A 17,823-nucleotide genomic window follows, 5' to 3' on the forward strand; every position below is an offset into this window, starting at 1 on the left:
TCTCTATTTTCTCTTTCTCACTCCTCCCTTCTTGCTCCCTCTTTCTAAGGCGCAATACACAACAATGAACCATTGAGAAATCAAAGGTGTGCTGGATATATCGGTTATCTCAGGTTCAGATACGGTTAAGGATTTAAGGGTTTCAATAGACCTAATTTCCAACCAGAAAGTACAGTTGACTGTTAAGATAAGATAATTAAATATCATTATAATATCAAGAAATTTTAGATTAAATTAAGGCTTGCCAATTAAGTTGTTTGTTGATGTTCTTTTGATAACCAGGTCCTTTAAAAAATCAATGCTTGGTAAACATTGCAAGGCTCTTAAAAATAAACTGTAGTTTTATGATTCTTGTACATGTTTGTGATATTTGCTAAAATATAGCTAGGAATCAGTTTTATTTTCGTGTGTTATCCAATTTGTATTCAATCTAGATACATGTATATAGCAAGTATCAGAGTGGTTGGCATTTATGAAATATCTTCATTTAAAATCTATTAAATTATTCCCAAAAATAATAGTTACATAATATATTCTAAAAATTGAGTAAAAGGTAAATAACTCGATGGTGTTGAATAATTCAAAGAAAACATCTTTGCCTGAGGTTGGGATATTTTTACTGATCTTTTTTTAAAATAATGGATTTATTCATTCTACCTAAAAATCCCCTAATAGAGCATCAGTGAGAACCATTCATCTACAAATGTATTCAACGATGTTATACTCCTAGTACAACAAAGCAAACTGATCGAACACGATCAAGTGACTAATACAGTCCAAGGCATTATAATAGTTAAAGGCCGGTACACACGATTATGCTTGCCTTATAAGTTTTCGTTCTTTGAAGTTCTTGCCTTACTGTGTGTACACCCTCAATGCACTTTTTGCGAGCCTTACAAGTTCGACGTACAAATAGAACACAAAGATTCATAGATTCATGCAAGTTTGTAGGGGTTTAATATTTATCACTGCCACTGTTGCACATTATTTGTTAAAATGAATATAAAAGCTGAAAAGCTGACTAATAAATAAGCATACGTCATATCAGTTTTCCTATATCCTATAAAAACACTGAGGTATATAACCCTTCGCATTCGTTACACCCGATTACTTTTAGCTGATCGCTGCTGCGTATAGTAAATGTATATATCACATATATTGTCCTTTTTATGCCATCGAACGTGCATTTTTGTATATTTCACTTCGTAACATTGACCTGTGCAATCGATATCGAATGTATTTGGTATTTCTTTTTTTTTTTGATGTGACAGAGGCATGCAGAAGTCATATTTGTCGCGTCCAAGTATGTCACAATGACAATGAAAGAGACATCCTTTTAGATGAAGCGATATACGTTGAACTCAGCTTATATAGGGGCTGTGTAAGAACAGTCTTAAGGAGACTAATATGGTAGACAAAGATAATTCTCTTCCTTCTACTAATCGTGCTCAGATTGAAGTAATCCAAAGGATGTTTTCTCGATGAAATGTTTATAAAATGCTTTCAATATTTCTTTGTTAAAGTAATACGATCTTCTATTGTAAGTATATATTTTTCAAAAGCACATCATTGGCTGTTTTTTTAAGGGGGGGGGGATTCTCATTCCCTGAATTATGTCTGCTGACTTTCAGTATATGATCTGAACATCATGGCATCAAATCAAGGCTACACTATACCTCTACCCCGTCAACAGCAACCTACTCATGTTTGAATTCCAAGTTATTACCCGGAAATGATTTTGAAATCTTATTGCCCCACGACATTGACTTTAAAGTGTGACTTTCTTGAAAGATCATAAAACGTATCAATATCATTGGTACAATCAAACAACAGATATATTTATGGCCTTGGTTTCTATATATTTTAGAATTTCGAATATTTAAAAATGATAAAAATCATTTTAATTGAAGCTGATAATAAATAAAACAAAGTTTTACAGAACATATTTGACATAAAAGCACTTCTTTTAAAAGCAAAACATTTCACGATTCTTCTATTGACATCATGCAAACTATATATTTACAATAATGATAACGTTATAAACCTCAGTTAAATGTTCATGTTATATGATTCTAGTGAACACATTTTCGTTATTTTCCCTCAATTTATGCATATCACCTTGGCAATACGTATGATTATATTCTGCTTATATACAGGCAACTATAAGCTGACAAAGCTTTAAGTACTGATTTCTTTGCACCATCCAGACACTGGGGGGGGGGGAGTTTCGATTGAGATTAACAGATTTACGGATATCGGAGCAGCAATAAATACAATATTAACTACATGATATGTTTCCTGCAGTAAATTTGGGTTTTCACTGTACAACACCCTTTTCAGAGGGGAATGACGATCCCGCGGGTATCTGTCTTTGTAGTGTGTTATTCTCAGCATCTTGGAGGAATAAACCATCGATGTTATGTTGTATTGTAGTCTTTATAAAGTAAACCTAAGTAAAGTAGAATTATCAAAGTTAAATTCTTGTTCATGCTCTGAAATTTAAAGAACAAAGATTATTTAAGCTCTTTATTACGTCATACCTGCTATACATCCTGTTAAGAAGCAGGCGACATTCCCCGCTACCATTGCTCTGACAACTATCTTAGACAAATCTCCTCTCCTTGACGGAACTAAGGCAGACATACCGCCCAGAAATATCCCCATTGATCCTATGTTGGAGAAACCACACAGGGCGTATGTAGCTATCACCTCAGACTTGTCCTGAAAAATTAGAAAATTTAATTATCTTCCTCTCTTCAGACATTTAGATTTTCCTTGCAATTTTAAAGTAACGGTCCTGTCTCGTTGCCGATTTTCTCAAGTAAGGAAAGTATGAATGATTATTTGACTAAATTGAAAAGTGATTCAAAATGCCAAAAATATAACATTTTTTTAATCTTACTGAATGTGATATCATTCTTAATGATGGTTTATTTTAAGTTCTAATGTGTAATGTAATTAGCCACCAACCCAAGAACTATTAACAATATATACCGATATAATTCCTTTCTTGAGAGTCTGATTAAAGTAAGGCAGAATGATATCCTCTCCTCGATAGTGCCAGTCTGAAGAAGAATTCCAGATAGCTTTATAATCTGTAAAATTCTTCTTGTTTTCAATTAGATGAGAGAGCTCTTTGTAAGCCACAAACTCATTGGTAAAAGTTTTGATCCCGATCAGTTCCGCTACAGGACGACAGTCCGGTATATCCGTCCCCATAAAAAAGGCGATCGGGTAGAATACATATGAACAGATCAACTGAAAGTATAACGTATATGCAATAATTTTGACATAGAATTTACTTAAATAAAATCTCCATTTTAATATTAAGCCATTCCAAGTTTTTCTATATTTAGCGTCCTCACGCGCCTTTGTAGTTAACTCCCCAGATCATCAGAAAAAACAAAACAAAACAAAAACAGGAGTCCTGAAATTGATTATATTGGTGGAAATCTTTGAACTCTCAATTTTTTTGTATACTTGTCTTTAATCTGTCAAATTTGGTATATATTTTCCATTTAATACCTTAACTTTCCTAACGAATGTATTTTTTTTTTACAAGAATGATAAATTAATTAAAGCAAGTCTTTTGAAGGATGTCGTTTTTATGACTATAAAGTCTTTGTTTTACATTTTGGCTTGTGGGATTTTTGCGAATACGTAGGTAGGTTTTTGACAGAAAGATGGACGCTGAACACAGAAAAAAACATGGAATGGCCTTACAGAGGAGAAAAACAGGAAAACCTGAAAAGAAAGACCGTCCACTCCAACACGGCTCCCGAACCAGTCTAAGGTCATATTGATAAACTCCAGTACACAGAGAAAGGCCATGACATTCACAGCAATAGCAGCTACAATCTTTACTGAGTTACTCGCTCCTGACGAAATGGCTTCTATAACATTTCTGTCTGTTCTAAACAATAATACACAAGAAGAAATATATGTAATAACTTAAATATCGGTAGAAATGGTACTGATGACGCAAACAATACAACCCACGGAACAAAAAATGTAATCAAGAAGAATTTAGTTTGACATTATATGAAATTAACTGATGGCTTGAAGGTCAAAGAGTGGATAGTAGGATAACTCACGATTTGCCCATCTTGTCAAAGTCTTTCTTGCTAGTTTTAGTTTGTTCTGTTTCAGGGTAAGCAAGTTTTGAGATGGCAAGTGCTGCAGGAGCAGACATTACAGATGCCGAAATCAGATGACTAGCTGGGACCTATTTAGTGAAGAACACAAAAATTATAAATGGGAAGAGTTAACAGCTCTGTTTGAAAACTATTATTATAAGGTTAACCCAATTCTTTAACTAGAATAACAAATACTTCTAATACTCAGTGTTTAACAAATACTTCTAATACTCAGTGTTTAATAATAATGTTCTGCAAATATCTTAAAGCATTGCCAGGGAATGACAACTGCTCTGGCATCTTTTGTGCATATATTGATAAAATGTTTGCATCGAAGAATGTAAAAAAAAATTACAAATCATACACCAAAGCTGATGTATGCTCCCAGCACAGACCCAGCGATTGTAGCGAAACCCCCAGTCATAACAGCATGTAGCTCCGAGTTTGTCATATCTTCTAGGAAAGGTTTGATCATCAATGGTGCCTCTGTCTACCAATAATACACGATGTAATTATACAGAAAAGAAAATCAGCATTTTGAAACATTGAATTCTTTCACTGTACTGTCTATGGATCTTTATAACTTTTAGAAGATATATCTTGTAAAATGAATGAAAATAAGATATCCTGTGAACCTTCTAAAACTTGGATAAAGTATATCAGTTTTTTAATGCAATCATTTATTTCCTTTGGATTCTATGTTTTAATTAAAAAAATACAACTTTCTGTTATGTTTGTCCAGACTCAAATTTTAGATTCTATAAATATTTAAATAATGTAGTCTTTCTTTCCATTTACCATTCCAACAAATATGTTTCCTGCAGCGTTCAGGGACTCAGCGGCTGTTGTACCAAGACAGAATGCCAGAAACATTCCCATCCTCTTGACGATAACCTGCATAATTCCTAAGTAGTAGAGTACAGAAGTTACGGTGTAGAAGAAAACCACTACTGGAAGGACCTGTATTAAGAGAATATCTTTGCAACTATTTTTTAAGATTAAAAAGATTACAATGACTAATATTTAATGGAAATACGTGTTTATATCTACAGTAAATTAAAAAGAAACAGAAAAAAAAAAATCATTTACATAGTGCACCAATGCTAAAATATCAGAAGGTTAATTTATTACAAATCATTATCGTGCTTGATTGATTTTTTTTAACCTTTTGAACATTTATCAAGAAATCTTAATTAAAAAAAAAGATCTACCTTAAATGCAAAAAAGTGATTGGTGTAAAGTTCTCCAAAAACAAAAATTGCACCAGCATTAGAGTAGTTGAGAAATTCTGTGACTCTGTCACCAAGCCAAAGGAATGCTTCGTATCCCCAGCTCGTTCTCAGAATAAGGAGGGCAAAAATGTACTGTAAGGCAAAACCCCAGAACACTGGTCTCCACTTCACCTTGGAAAGGATTAAAAAAGTGAAATCGGTCAAGTGTTTTCTCGTCTTTTTTTCAAACGATTTTATAAACGTGTATGCAAAATTAAAATACCTTAGCTGGGTTTTTCGAAAATATATAAAAGATGATGATGTATAAGGCAAGTCCAGCGATAGACACTGCATTTTGTGGATAGTCCAGGAGAACGTCATAAATAATATATGCAGTTAATATAACAAACACAGCTACCATGAGGAATCTAGGTAAAATAATTCAAAGATATAATTCAACTGAGAAACAATTAACTTAAGCTTAAAATCTTCGTTGTTATATGACACACGGCGCATTATATTAACAAGAATGCAGTATCCTGAGTAACTAAGAAAACTGGAAAATAAGAAATTTTCTTACCTTCCTGTATATCGCTTAATTTTTCTCACTCTTGTCTTTTTAGCGAACGATTTCTCATTTGATTTCATCTGGAATTTGGACCCAAGCAGTCGTTGTGATACATAAATCAGTAAAAGAATCACTCCCAAGATCGTACACACAAGAAGACGAATCGAACCCTCGTCCCCAAACTTATAGTACATAGCATAGCCGAAATATGCAAAGTACAGCAATAGTAGAAGTATTTTGAATGCAAATTTTATTTTACTCTGATATTTGCTGAAAATAGCATCGACTGCCTTTTGGATTTTGTCAGCTATCTTAGCACATCCATTAAAATGTTCAGCTTCCTCGTGTCCCATTTTGATTTCTGTATAGGTGTGATTAGATGAACCAGGTTTTGTGCTTTCATCTTGCTAAATAATCAAAGAGTAAATAAGAAATTCGTTTTTTTATAAAATGAAATTGTAAACATTTTATTTATTGAAATAACTGAAAAAAATATTCATGTACCAAACATGGTAACTCCTTACAGTATAACGATATCAAATTTGAAAAGTACACTTCAAAAAATAATATGAAATTAAAAAATACTGACATCTGTTGCTGTATATCCCTTGTTTATCTCCCCTCCGTTTGAAAGCGATATTTCCAAGATATTTTCTTCTTTACTCATCTTCACGGATCAATTGGATAGAAAGTCTACTCTGTGAAAATGACAAACACCTATAACGACATTCAGTATTACAACACAATTCTTAAAAAATATCTTTACTTTCATGGTTGTAGAACCATGATCTTATGTCGATAATATTATTAAAATGAATATTATAATACATCTTTAACAATTCACACTGTAGGCTAATTTTTCAAAGAAGTTATTTTTTCATGTATTCATTTTACTCCAATACTCAACAAATTCGATTAATATATTGTCCTATTGTAAATCGTTTTACTTACCGCATAATAAAGGGAACTGATACAGTAAAATCCCCAATGTACATATCTGTGCATCTAAATTCTTTGGTATCCAAGGTTTATTGGCACACAACTTTTAACTTACTTTTTATCAGTCGACTTTAAGCTCACCAAAGCGTTCAGATTTAGTTTTTTATTTGTTTGCAGCAATTCCACATATACCTTAGAGTGAAGTATCCAAATAGCTTTAAATTTTAACAATGTTCCCAAACAGCCCTAAAGGTTCTTTTGAAAACTCGAATCTTACAAGAAAATAGTTTAATAATTGCAATTTCTTTTTCTTTTTGATGCATGTCAAATAACCCCTCCTGAGAAATACATTTACCTATAATGATAAAAAATAAATATTGTTACCTTTCTATAAGATAGGAATTCTTCAATCACTTGTTTTACACAGAGCTCTACAAGTACTAACTGCGCATCTAATCGATTAACGTGATATCGATTTCCGTGTAGGGCTCCCAAAGAAATGATATTTTTGGAAAAAGGGGCTCGTGGGCTGTGATGGTCACCTGAGTGTCATGAGACCATCTAAGCCCATTCTGGAACTGGATGGAACTCTGGACTCGTGAGATGAAATTTTGGTGAGAACTCCATATAACTGCTTTATTTGTGAAGTTCCTAGATGATTGGTGTAAAAAGGATGTTAAAGATAATGCACATTTTAAGTATATGATGAACTTAACCTAACCTTCAAACCCAGATTATACAAATTATGTAAGGGGCAATTGGCTTACCCCGAATTTTCCCTGCCAAATGTCCAGGAATATTTAAAATGCAATGTATAATGTATTTTTTTAATAAAGGGCCAAATGCGCTTCACCATAAGGACTGAATTTTGAATGAAGGGGATTTCAAAACCATGGTACATGTAGATGGCTAGCTCCTCATTATAATCATGCAAGATAACCACAAGTGACCAAAAAATGTGTTCTAATCTTAATATACGGTCAATGTAGCCGCATTCCTTGGACTTGAACTTAGACCGGGACACATAAATGTGATATGTTTGGTACCGGTAGAGACCAGCTTCTCACTTTATTCACGAGCACAGTTTACTTGCTAGATATACAAACAACATGTAAAGAAGAAAATTTTAATATATGACCATCCTAGCCCATGCTGGTCAGAAAGCATAGACTCATGGGCCCTGAAAGTACAGCATTCAGTATAACAAAACCAATTCCAGGGAGTACACATTGAAATAATGCAAGTAGTTTGCCTGCTACATGTCTACGACTCAAGATGAAAATATTTAAAGATATAATGTAGTTTCCATTTATGGTCAACATACATGTTGCACAACCCTGGGTCCAGAACCATAGATCTGGAGTCCCGTTTTTTTCTGATGTAGAACATTACATCTAAGTACTAATTATAATCATGATTACAGTTCTTTTCTGATTGACGTTTGTAGAAAAACGAGGAAGTTTGAAAATTGGATGAATTCTGATGGTTTGATTATACCTCTCAAGCTCAAGGAGGACTCTGTACATGACATTCACAAGTTTTGCAACGCTGAAGAAACTAAAAAGTTCAAAAGTTTACGAACGATGCACGATGGAAAAAAATTACAATTCATCCGAGTTTTCTGCAATTTTCTCTTTGTACGTTGTGCATAATCAATGACTTAAATACCCGAAATATGCGTTATCTTTCGTTTTCTTCTGTTAATTGAACTCGGCATAATCTCATAAATAGCCTGATGATGATTAATTAAGTATATGGAGTTCCTTATAGTGTTCAATATACCTAGAACCATTACCAATTGATGAATATGAACCCATAACTAAATCACTTAATTACCTTTTTTTCTTGATTGTAAGCATACATCCAGATACGATGAGTGATTTTTTATCAAATGGATAGCCTTTCATATCAGATTTATTTATTTAAACCCTTGTGTTATTATGAAAATTGTTCTTTAGATTATGAATAAATATATCTAAGGATAGGCTGAAGTGTAAGGTTGTGAAATGTCTCTTTATTGATATTTTTTGTTATCTCAAACTTTTATGTACCTAGATACCATTAAAAAAGGATAGAGTGGGCGTTGGTACGTTTTTAAATATTGTACCTAACAACCTTGTTTCTACCACAATCTAATAATAACTACGGAACTATGATGTCTTATAAGAGTGATGTTTTTCCTTCTTGCAATTTCTAGCAATTTAAATACAATTAATTAATTAATTAATCAACCTGTATCTATTATAAACACAAGAATATAATAAAGCATTATGGAAAATATGGCAACAAGAAATAAAGGATTCTGAATTCTGAATTCTAAATTGAAGACTGGAGTAAAAACAAGGATGTCTGCTCTCCCTCTTCTCTTCTTTCACATTCTGCTTTGACTGGATCATACTAAGAACCACCGAGAGTCATTTGGGCTATGTCATGTTTGAAGGCCTAGATTTTGCAGATGACATAGCACTGCTAGCTCATCGACATCGTGACTTGGGAAAAAAAAAAAAAAAACAACAACAACCAGCTTGCAAAACCAGCAGGAAAGATTGGCCTGAAAATTAATAACACCAAAACTAAGATCACGAAGGTCAACACAAAATCAGACGTACCAATCGCTCTAAATGGTAAAAAAATTGGAAGATGTCACAGACTTTGTCTACCTAGGAAGTAAGATCACTACAGATGGGAACTCTGAGATAGATGTACTAGCTCGAACTTCTAAAGCCACAGGAGCGTATGTTGCACTGCGAAACATCTGGAGGTCAGCAAAGATCAGAATAAATACCAAATTAGGATTTTCAAGAATAATGTGCTTGGGGTCCTCCTGTGTGGTGCTGAATCATGGAAAGTTACAAAAGCTAGATACCTTCCAGACAAATTGTTTTCGCAAAATATTACGCATTTTCTGGCCTAATACCATCTCAAATGAAGAGCTGTACAATAGGACTAACACCACTCCCTATCCCTAGTTATAAAGAAAAGAAAATGGCTGGGGATAGGACACATATGTAGAATGCACCCAACCTCCATCCCAAAGCTTGCATTGAGATGGACATCGACCGGTAAGAGAAAGAGAGGAAGAACAAAAGAGACCTGGAGAAGATCGGTACCGGTGGAGAAACAAATATAAGAAAAAACTAGACATGGGGACTTCCAGAGATGGATACAAGACAGATCAGCATGAAAGTCTCTGGTGACGGCTTTATGTCCTGACCATGTGCAGTTATCAGAAAATTTGTCTTTTTTAATTCAGCTTTCAGTTGGTTTCATTTTAGAAGAGATTTTAGAACTGCACCAATTTGAGTAGATTTCAGATGATTTTCAGGTTCAAATATTGCAAAAGCTGAAATTTTCTGTATCTTTACATTTCAGATAAAATATCAATTACAAAGTCTTTCATTTTTCAATCATAAAACATGCAAAAAAGTGAAAATATCTTTTTTAAATTAACACAAATTTGTGGCCCAATTTTCTTTTTGTGCGGTTATTTATTTACCTATCGATGAACCCGATTTTATGCGAGATACCAATAGTCTTAAAGAATATCCTATGGATGACAAGGCCAAAAAGACATTAACTGATTGTTCTTCATGCTTTATTTAGCAATTTAAAAACAAAATTCATACTCCACCTAAGTACACCAAGAATGAATAGAAAACATATTTAAAAAATGAATTGTGAGAATGAGAATTAACTAAAGGAGTTTTCAAATGTTCTATTTGATATATTTTTAGAAAAGAGAGGAGAGTGCAGCAAAGAAGTTAAATATATGACATAAATATTAGTTCCATAGGTTGAGGGAGTTAGTTACCTTTAATGGACTCGAGTTACATTTTAGCTCACCTGAGCCAAAGGCTCAAGTGAGCTTTTCTGATCAAAATTTGTCCGTTGTCTGTCGTCGTCGGCGTCGTTGGCGTCGTCGTTGTTGTCGTAAACTTTTCACATTTTCATCTTCTTCTGCAGAACTACTGAGCCAATTTCAATCAAACTTGGCACAAAGTATCCTTGGGTGAAGGGGATTCAAGTTTGTTCAAATGAAGGGCCACGCCCTCCTCCAAGGGGAGATAATTACGAAATACATGTAGCAAAAAATTAATGGCGTTATTGAAAAATCTTCTTCTCAAGAACCAATGGGCCAGGAAAGATGAAACTCATGTGGAATTATTGTCAGGTAGTGTAGATTTAAATTTGTTCAAATCATGACCCCCGGGGGCAGGGTGGGGCTACAATGGACGATCAAAGTTTTACATAGGAATATATAGGAAAAATCTTCAAAAATCTTCTTCTCAAGAACAGCAAAGCTATGATTGGTCATATTTATATGGAAGCATCCTCAGGTGGTGTAGATTCAAGTTTGTTCAAATCATGACCCCCAGGGGTAGGTTGGGGCCACAATGGACGATTAAAGTTTAACATAGGAGTATATAGAAAAAAATCTTCAAATATCTTCTTCTTAAGAACAGCAAAACCATGATTGGTAAAATTTATATGGAAGCATCTGCAGGTGGTGTAGATTCAATTTTGTTCAAATCATGACCCCCGGGGGCAGGGTGGGGCCACAATGGACGATTAAAGTTTATGATAGGAGTATATAGGAAAAATCTTCTTCTCAAGAACAGCAAAGCTATGATTGGTCATATTTATGTGGAAGCATCCTCAGGTGATGTAGATTCAAGTTTGTTCAAATCATGACATCCAGGGGTAGGGTGGGGCGACAATGAGTGATCAAATTTTTACATAGGAATATATAGGAAAAATCTTAAAAAATCTTCTCAAGAACATCAAAGCCACTGTTTGTCATATTTATATGGAAGCATCCTCAGATAGTGTACACATGTAGATTCAAGTTTGTTCAAATCATGACCTCCAGGGGTAGGGTGGGGCCACAATGAAAGTTCAAACTTGTAGAATTAAAAGTCACAGTCAAAAAAACATGTAAGCATCCTTAGTAAGTGTAGATTTAATTTTTTTCAAATCATACCCCCCACTCCCTTTTAGGGGTAGGTTGGGACCACTTATGCATTTAAGCTTTTCAATACTAAACTGATTTTTCCTTTTTTCCTTGCCACAGTGCTCAGGTGAGCGATGTGGCCCCTGGGTCTCTTGTTTTATTAATTGTCAAAAGGTACGAGCCCTGCTGAGCTAGCGTCTTTTAACAGCTTAACAAATTAAGAAACTTGCGCAGGAATTGAGTCAGAGGAAAATACAGTAACTAAAGAGCACACACTGATTATTTTAGAACTTTTCTTCCTGCCTTTGCAAAAGTGAATTTCTTCAAAGTTTGTAAATTATCACTTCATGGATCACAACAATCAGTCAAATATTGTACAGGTCTGGGCAACCATTAAGGTAAGAGCAAAGAAAAAAAAACAATAAACAAAAACAAACAAACAAAAATATGTGGGAGAATAATGAAACATATATGTGTGGTTGAAATAGGAGAAATTTTGACTTAAACTGTATAGGGTACAAAGGGCATGGGCACAGTTGCTTTATTTACATTTTAAATTTCTATGCTTATTCAAAAAATAAAACCAGTTAAATGAATTGACCTTAAATGAATATTCTTAGAATTCAATGACAACAACATTATTCTTTACATTACGTCAAGCATCTGTTTTTGTGATTAATGCACGAGCTCTGTTATTGTTACATGTTAACGGTACACCAGTTGTTTTCAATTTGTTTACTCTGCACACACCAAAGAGCTCGGACCGACAATACTGGTGAGTTGGCTTTGCTTTTTCATATTTTTACTCTGAATTTTCTGGATTACTTCTTATATCAATATTTTCAGTAGTACACAACAAAATCTCTACTTTTCTTAAGTATTAAGGATAAAGTTTACTTTGTGAAAGTGCAAAATTCATAGTTTCAATAATTTAAAGATACAAGAAGTTTCTGAACACGATTTTAATATATTTCTGTGTGAAATGCTGTAGCAACATAAAAGTTTTGATATTATTCAAAAAATCTGAGAAAATATTAACTTCAAATCTGTGCCCAAGCCCCTTTAATACAGAAAAGGGATATTAAATTTTAAACATGCTTTAAAATAATAGTTGCATCTTAAAAATAAATTTTAAAATATCTTTAACTTTCTCTTCAGCTTTTGTACAAAATAATGCAAAGTTCTTCAACAAAATAAATAGATACAAGTGAATTTTTTTTTTATTAAAAAAACATACAAACTAGTATGCACTCAACCACTGAATGAGTAAATGAATCAATACAATGTATTCTGCAAACTTCTTAGCAATGTTAAAATGTGGTGATAAGGTACAGGAAGACTCGTCAGGTACGCATAAGATTATACAACGTGACTCAAACTCTATTATGGATAGTGAGATCCAGCTCCAGTATATCAGGACCACAGATCCTGAGGGTAATGCAAGAGGCATGGACCCACAGACTGGAGTTGTAAACCCCTCCTACAGTCATGAAAATCACATAACACCGCCAATGTATGAAGAGGTACAACTTCCAACGGGAAATGAGGATCACAGTCAAACAAATTCCGACGAGGTACTTTTTCTCCTTATAAAATTAATGTTTGGTCCATATTCTTTTTTAAAAGAAGTCCTCGACTATTCTGCAATATTTGTAAATTGATACCAAATAAATGAAGTCGACGAGCATCAAGTAAATATCAATTGGTCTAATTTTTAAAAAAAAATGTCATTCAAATAAATAGAGTAAGTATTTTTTATGTTTAACGTTCACCTTAAAATCAAAAACCTATCTTTCCATCTGGGAAAAACACAAACCAACAGAAAACAAGAGGCCCATGGGCTACAACGCTCACCTAAGATAATATGGCCCTGCTGTTCTTCGTCAGTAGATTTCTTCTCCTATATATTCATATGTAAAGCTTTGATCGCCTGTTCTAGGCAAACCCTACCCCCCCCCCCCTCCAGGTGCCATGTTTTGAATTAAATTGAATCTTAACTTTCTGAGGATGCTTCTATATTCATATAACCAATCATGGTTTTGCTGTTCTTGAAATCGGAATTTTAAAGATGTCTGCCACCCTACCCTGGGGGCGGGGCATGATTTGAACAAACTTCAATCTACACTACCTGAGGATACTTCCATATCAATATGACTAATTATGGCTTTGTTGTTCTTGAGAAGAAGATTTTTAAAGATATTTCCTATGTACGTTCTTTTTGTAAAACTTTGATCCCCATTATGGCCCCACACTACTACTGGAGGATGCCTTGAACAAACTTGAATCTACAATACTTGGGGAATTTTTAATTTTTTTCTATATATTCCTATGTAAAACTTTGATCCTCCATTGTTGCCCAGCCTAACCCCGGGGGTCATGATTTAAACAAACTTGAATCTACACTTCCTGAGGATGATTCCATATCAATATGATTAATCGTGGCTTTGTTGTTCTTGAGAAGAAGCTTTTTAAAGATGTTCCCTATATATTCCTATGTAAAACTTTGATCCCCCATTGTGGCCCCACAATACACCCGTAGGTTAGGATTTGAACGAACTTGAATCTACACTACCTGAGGGTGATTCCTTATCAATATGACTAATTGTGGCTTTGTTGTTCTTGATAAGAAGATTTATAAAGATTTTTCCTATATATTCCTATGTAAAACTTTGATCCCCCATTGTGGCCCCATCCCACCCTCGGGGTTTTGATTTGAACAAACTTGAATCTACACTATGTAATGAAGGTTTCACATAAGCTTCAACTTTTTTGGCCGAATGGTTCTTAAATGATTTTTGAGAAGAAGATTTTTAAAAGATGACACCAAATTTTCACAAATTCTTAATTATCTTCCTTTGAAAGACGGTGTGGTCCTTCATTTGAAACAAACTTAAATCCCCTTCACCCAAGGATGCTTTGTGGTAAGTTGAAATTGGCCCAGAGGTTCTGGAGAAAAAGTCGAAAATGTGAAAAGTTTACAGAAAGACGGGCGGACAGACGGACTACAGACAAAATGTCAGAATTGCTCACTTGAGCTGAGTTAAAAACACAGCATAATTAGAATATTTATAAAATTTCTCATCATCATTCAAAAATTTTATTCAGAAAATTAAAAAAAAAGACTCAAAACATTAGTATATTTATAATCGATACCTCCATGTTTTTTGTTATAAAACTTGAAAAGAGGGTAAAAAATTGAAATGCCTATCCAGTAGAGTAAATTGTGCTGTGTGGATTTTTTTTAAAAACAATTTTCATTGTAAACCTTAAAACCAATCCGTCCGCAGATGCTTGACATAGAAGAAACTTTGCATGGCCTAATATAAAATGATTATTAAAATGTTAAAAGTGAAAAAAGTATTATACGATTATCTAAGTGTATAGTTAGCTGTCACATAAGAAAACACAAGTATTTAAGATGAAAAAATAATTAAAAGTCAACAAAAGCAAAGTATATATATACAAATTAAAATCAGAAATAAAGTGATTGTCATCATCATAATTTGCTGTCTTTATACTAAGTCTAAGGTTTTAGTAAATCTGAAAACAACTGTACCTAATCAATTCATCATACCATTCATAGCTGATTTTTTTTTAAAGGAATTTCAAAAGGGGTATCTCATTTTGAATTCAAAAACAGAATATTCAATGCAGAATTTCAAACAAGTGTAGGCAATAAAATCAAACAATTCAAGCAAAGTAAAAAAAAATTGTAGTTGTAGCGCATATAGTATTGCAAAACGTTCATAGTATACCGTATGGACAAAAAGTACCATTGTACAATGGTTATAACAAAGCTAATAAAAGAGTAAATGAAGGTGTAACTGATATATCTACATGTATCAATTTGGTGTTCAACTGATACCGATATATAATAGAAAAACAAGTATTTATTTTAAAGGAAGTGATGGGGAAATGTAATATTCAGATATTAAACTTGTGGCCTAAGTACTAGTAATGTCACAGAATGCACAGACAAGTCAACAACCTTATAAACGAATATAGTAGTTCAGAAGTTAGACTTACTCGAGATATCAATGGGTTGACCCCAGATTGACCCAGCAAAGGGAAATAACTTTTGTAAATGTGAAAGTGGTTATGAAAAACTGAGATACAAATAATCTTATTCCGGGCCAAATCTGAGGAAAAGAAGCTTGTATATAGAGCACAACATTAAAATAATTTACGATTGTGTGCATAATATGTGTTGCTGCTTTTCTTTTATTGTAATGTTAATAGAAAAAAATGTATTTGTTGCAGAAATCCATTAAAGTAGATCAAAACTCTGCAGTAAAAAATGAAAACGAAGAGACATACGAACGAGGTGATGAAGATGGGAATGAGGTAGATGATGAAGAAGGCAACCTCTGTTCTATACACGTGAGGCGTATACAGGTATCGCTACTGAAAAACTACAAACGTCACAAACAGCACGTCTGGACCACGGCTTACGTCATCCTGTTTTGTTTGTATGTTGCGTATTTCACGTATAGTCTGAAGTTTCGTTTTGGTGACGAAGGATCATGGAGATTAGTCGTATGTTCTGCTCTGGTTTTGCTATACTTAGTTTGGAGACTTGCCGAGGATTTCTTTGGTGAGAAAATCAGCCTTTCCTACAACTGGAAGAAAATAGACAGTCACCGACGGGAGAAATTACAATACTGGTAAGATAATGTCAAATGACGTAATTATTTTCAATAATAAATCATGCATTTATAATTTACTTCGTACAATTCTCTTTTCTGCTTGAACTTTCAGTAAGGCGTGATATTCTCGGCTATACATAATTAGCGTCTCTCAAATAGTGACCTAGATTCTCATTGGTTGCCAGATTAGCTCATCAATACTGAAATTTACACAGCTTTCATTCACGGGTGAAATACACATGGGGTAAAAATGGGTCAGAGGTCAACGAGTGACGCAAGGAACCAATTACATCGTTTCTTGCAATAAAGAGGTGTGGTTTATGTCATCTCATCGTTTGTTAACAACAATCTAAAGTTATTCATTTCTTAACCAATAAGAATGGTGATCACCATTTGAGAGACGCTAATTATGTATCGCCGAGAATGTCACGCCTTTATGAAAGTTCAAGCAGAAAAGAGAATTGTACTACATCACTGTTTTTACAAAAGCAACGAGGCAGCGATATTCAAATCAGGGAAATACCAACTGTATGTTTGTTTCTTTTCCCTTTTAGCTCATCCGAAGCAAAAGCTCAAGTGAGCTTTTCTGATCAAATTTTGTCTGGCGTCCGTCCAGCTGTCTCTGTCTCTCTGTATGTCTGTCCCTCTGTAAACTTGTCACGTTCACGACGTCTTCTCAAGAACCACTGGGCTAATTTCAACCAAACTTGCTAAAAAACATCTTTGTGCAAAGGGAATTTAAGTTTGTTCGAATAATGGGCCACTCCCTTCTCCAAGAGGAAAATTCAGAAAGAATTAGTAAAAAAAAAAAATTAATGGTTTCTTTTAAAAACCTTCTTTTCAAGAACCACTTTGCCAGAAAACTAGAAAACCTATGTAGAAGTGTCCTTAGGTAGTGTAGATCTATTTTCATATTTTTATTTATTAAAGTCATGGCCTCCGGATATAGAGAGAAGTCACAAAAAGCGATCATAGTTTTTCCTAGGAATGTATAGGGAAAATAACCTTTTTATAACTTGTTTTCAAGAACCATTAGGTCAGAAAAGTTGAATCTTATTTGAAAGCTTCATTTAATAGTGTAGATTCAAGTTTATTCAAATCATGGCCATTGGAAGTAGAGTGGGGCCACAATAAGTGATCAAAGTTTACATGGGAATACATGTATATAGGAAAAAATTCTCTTTTGAAGAACAACAAAGGTATGATTGTTATACTGATAAGCAAACATCGTCAGGACTTATTTCGATTCAAATTTGGTTAAATCATGACCCCTGTGTCCAGGGTTGGGCCACAATGGGCCATCAAAGTTTTACATAGGAATACATAGAAAGAAAAATCTTTGGAAATCTCCTTCTCAAGAACAGCAAAGGCA

At 33.9% G+C, this 17,823-nt stretch overlaps 1 protein-coding gene across 1 annotated transcript; it reads right to left on the reverse strand.

The window, feature by feature from the left end:
• Positions 1-1,915: 1,915 nt before the first annotated feature.
• LOC133188427 (solute carrier family 28 member 3-like) lies at positions 1,916-7,281 on the reverse strand. The gene is made up of 12 exons (XM_061323855.1): positions 7,239-7,281; positions 6,505-6,613; positions 5,928-6,322; positions 5,631-5,775; positions 5,348-5,539; positions 4,935-5,096; positions 4,501-4,626; positions 4,095-4,225; positions 3,745-3,913; positions 2,995-3,258; positions 2,541-2,721; positions 1,916-2,449 (listed from the first exon to the last, which is right to left on the reverse strand). The coding sequence occupies exons 2-12, from the start codon at positions 6,580-6,582 to the stop codon at positions 2,418-2,420; spliced, it is 1,875 nt and encodes a 624-aa protein (XP_061179839.1). The 5' UTR covers positions 6,583-6,613; positions 7,239-7,281; the 3' UTR covers positions 1,916-2,417.
• Positions 7,282-17,823: the final 10,542 nt, after the last annotated feature.

The sequence above is a fragment of the Saccostrea echinata genome, unplaced genomic scaffold (assembly GCF_033153115.1).
Source record: "Saccostrea echinata isolate AGI-Se365-2 ecotype Australia unplaced genomic scaffold, CSIRO_AGI_Sech_v1 ptg000016l, whole genome shotgun sequence".
NCBI lineage: Eukaryota > Metazoa > Mollusca > Bivalvia > Ostreida > Ostreidae > Saccostrea > Saccostrea echinata.

Coding starts and splice junctions, on each gene's coding strand:
- LOC133188427 (XM_061323855.1), bottom strand. CDS start 6,582: ATGAGTAAAGAAGAAAATATCTTGGAAATATCGCTTTCAAACGGAGGG. Junction 5,540..5,630: donor TTTCGAAAAACCCAGCTAAG/GTATTTTAATTT, acceptor ATCCTTTCCAAG/GTGAAGTGGAGACCAGTGTT. Junction 3,259..3,744: donor TGGACGGTCTTTCTTTTCAG/GTTTTCCTGTTT, acceptor TTATACTTTCAG/TTGATCTGTTCATATGTATT.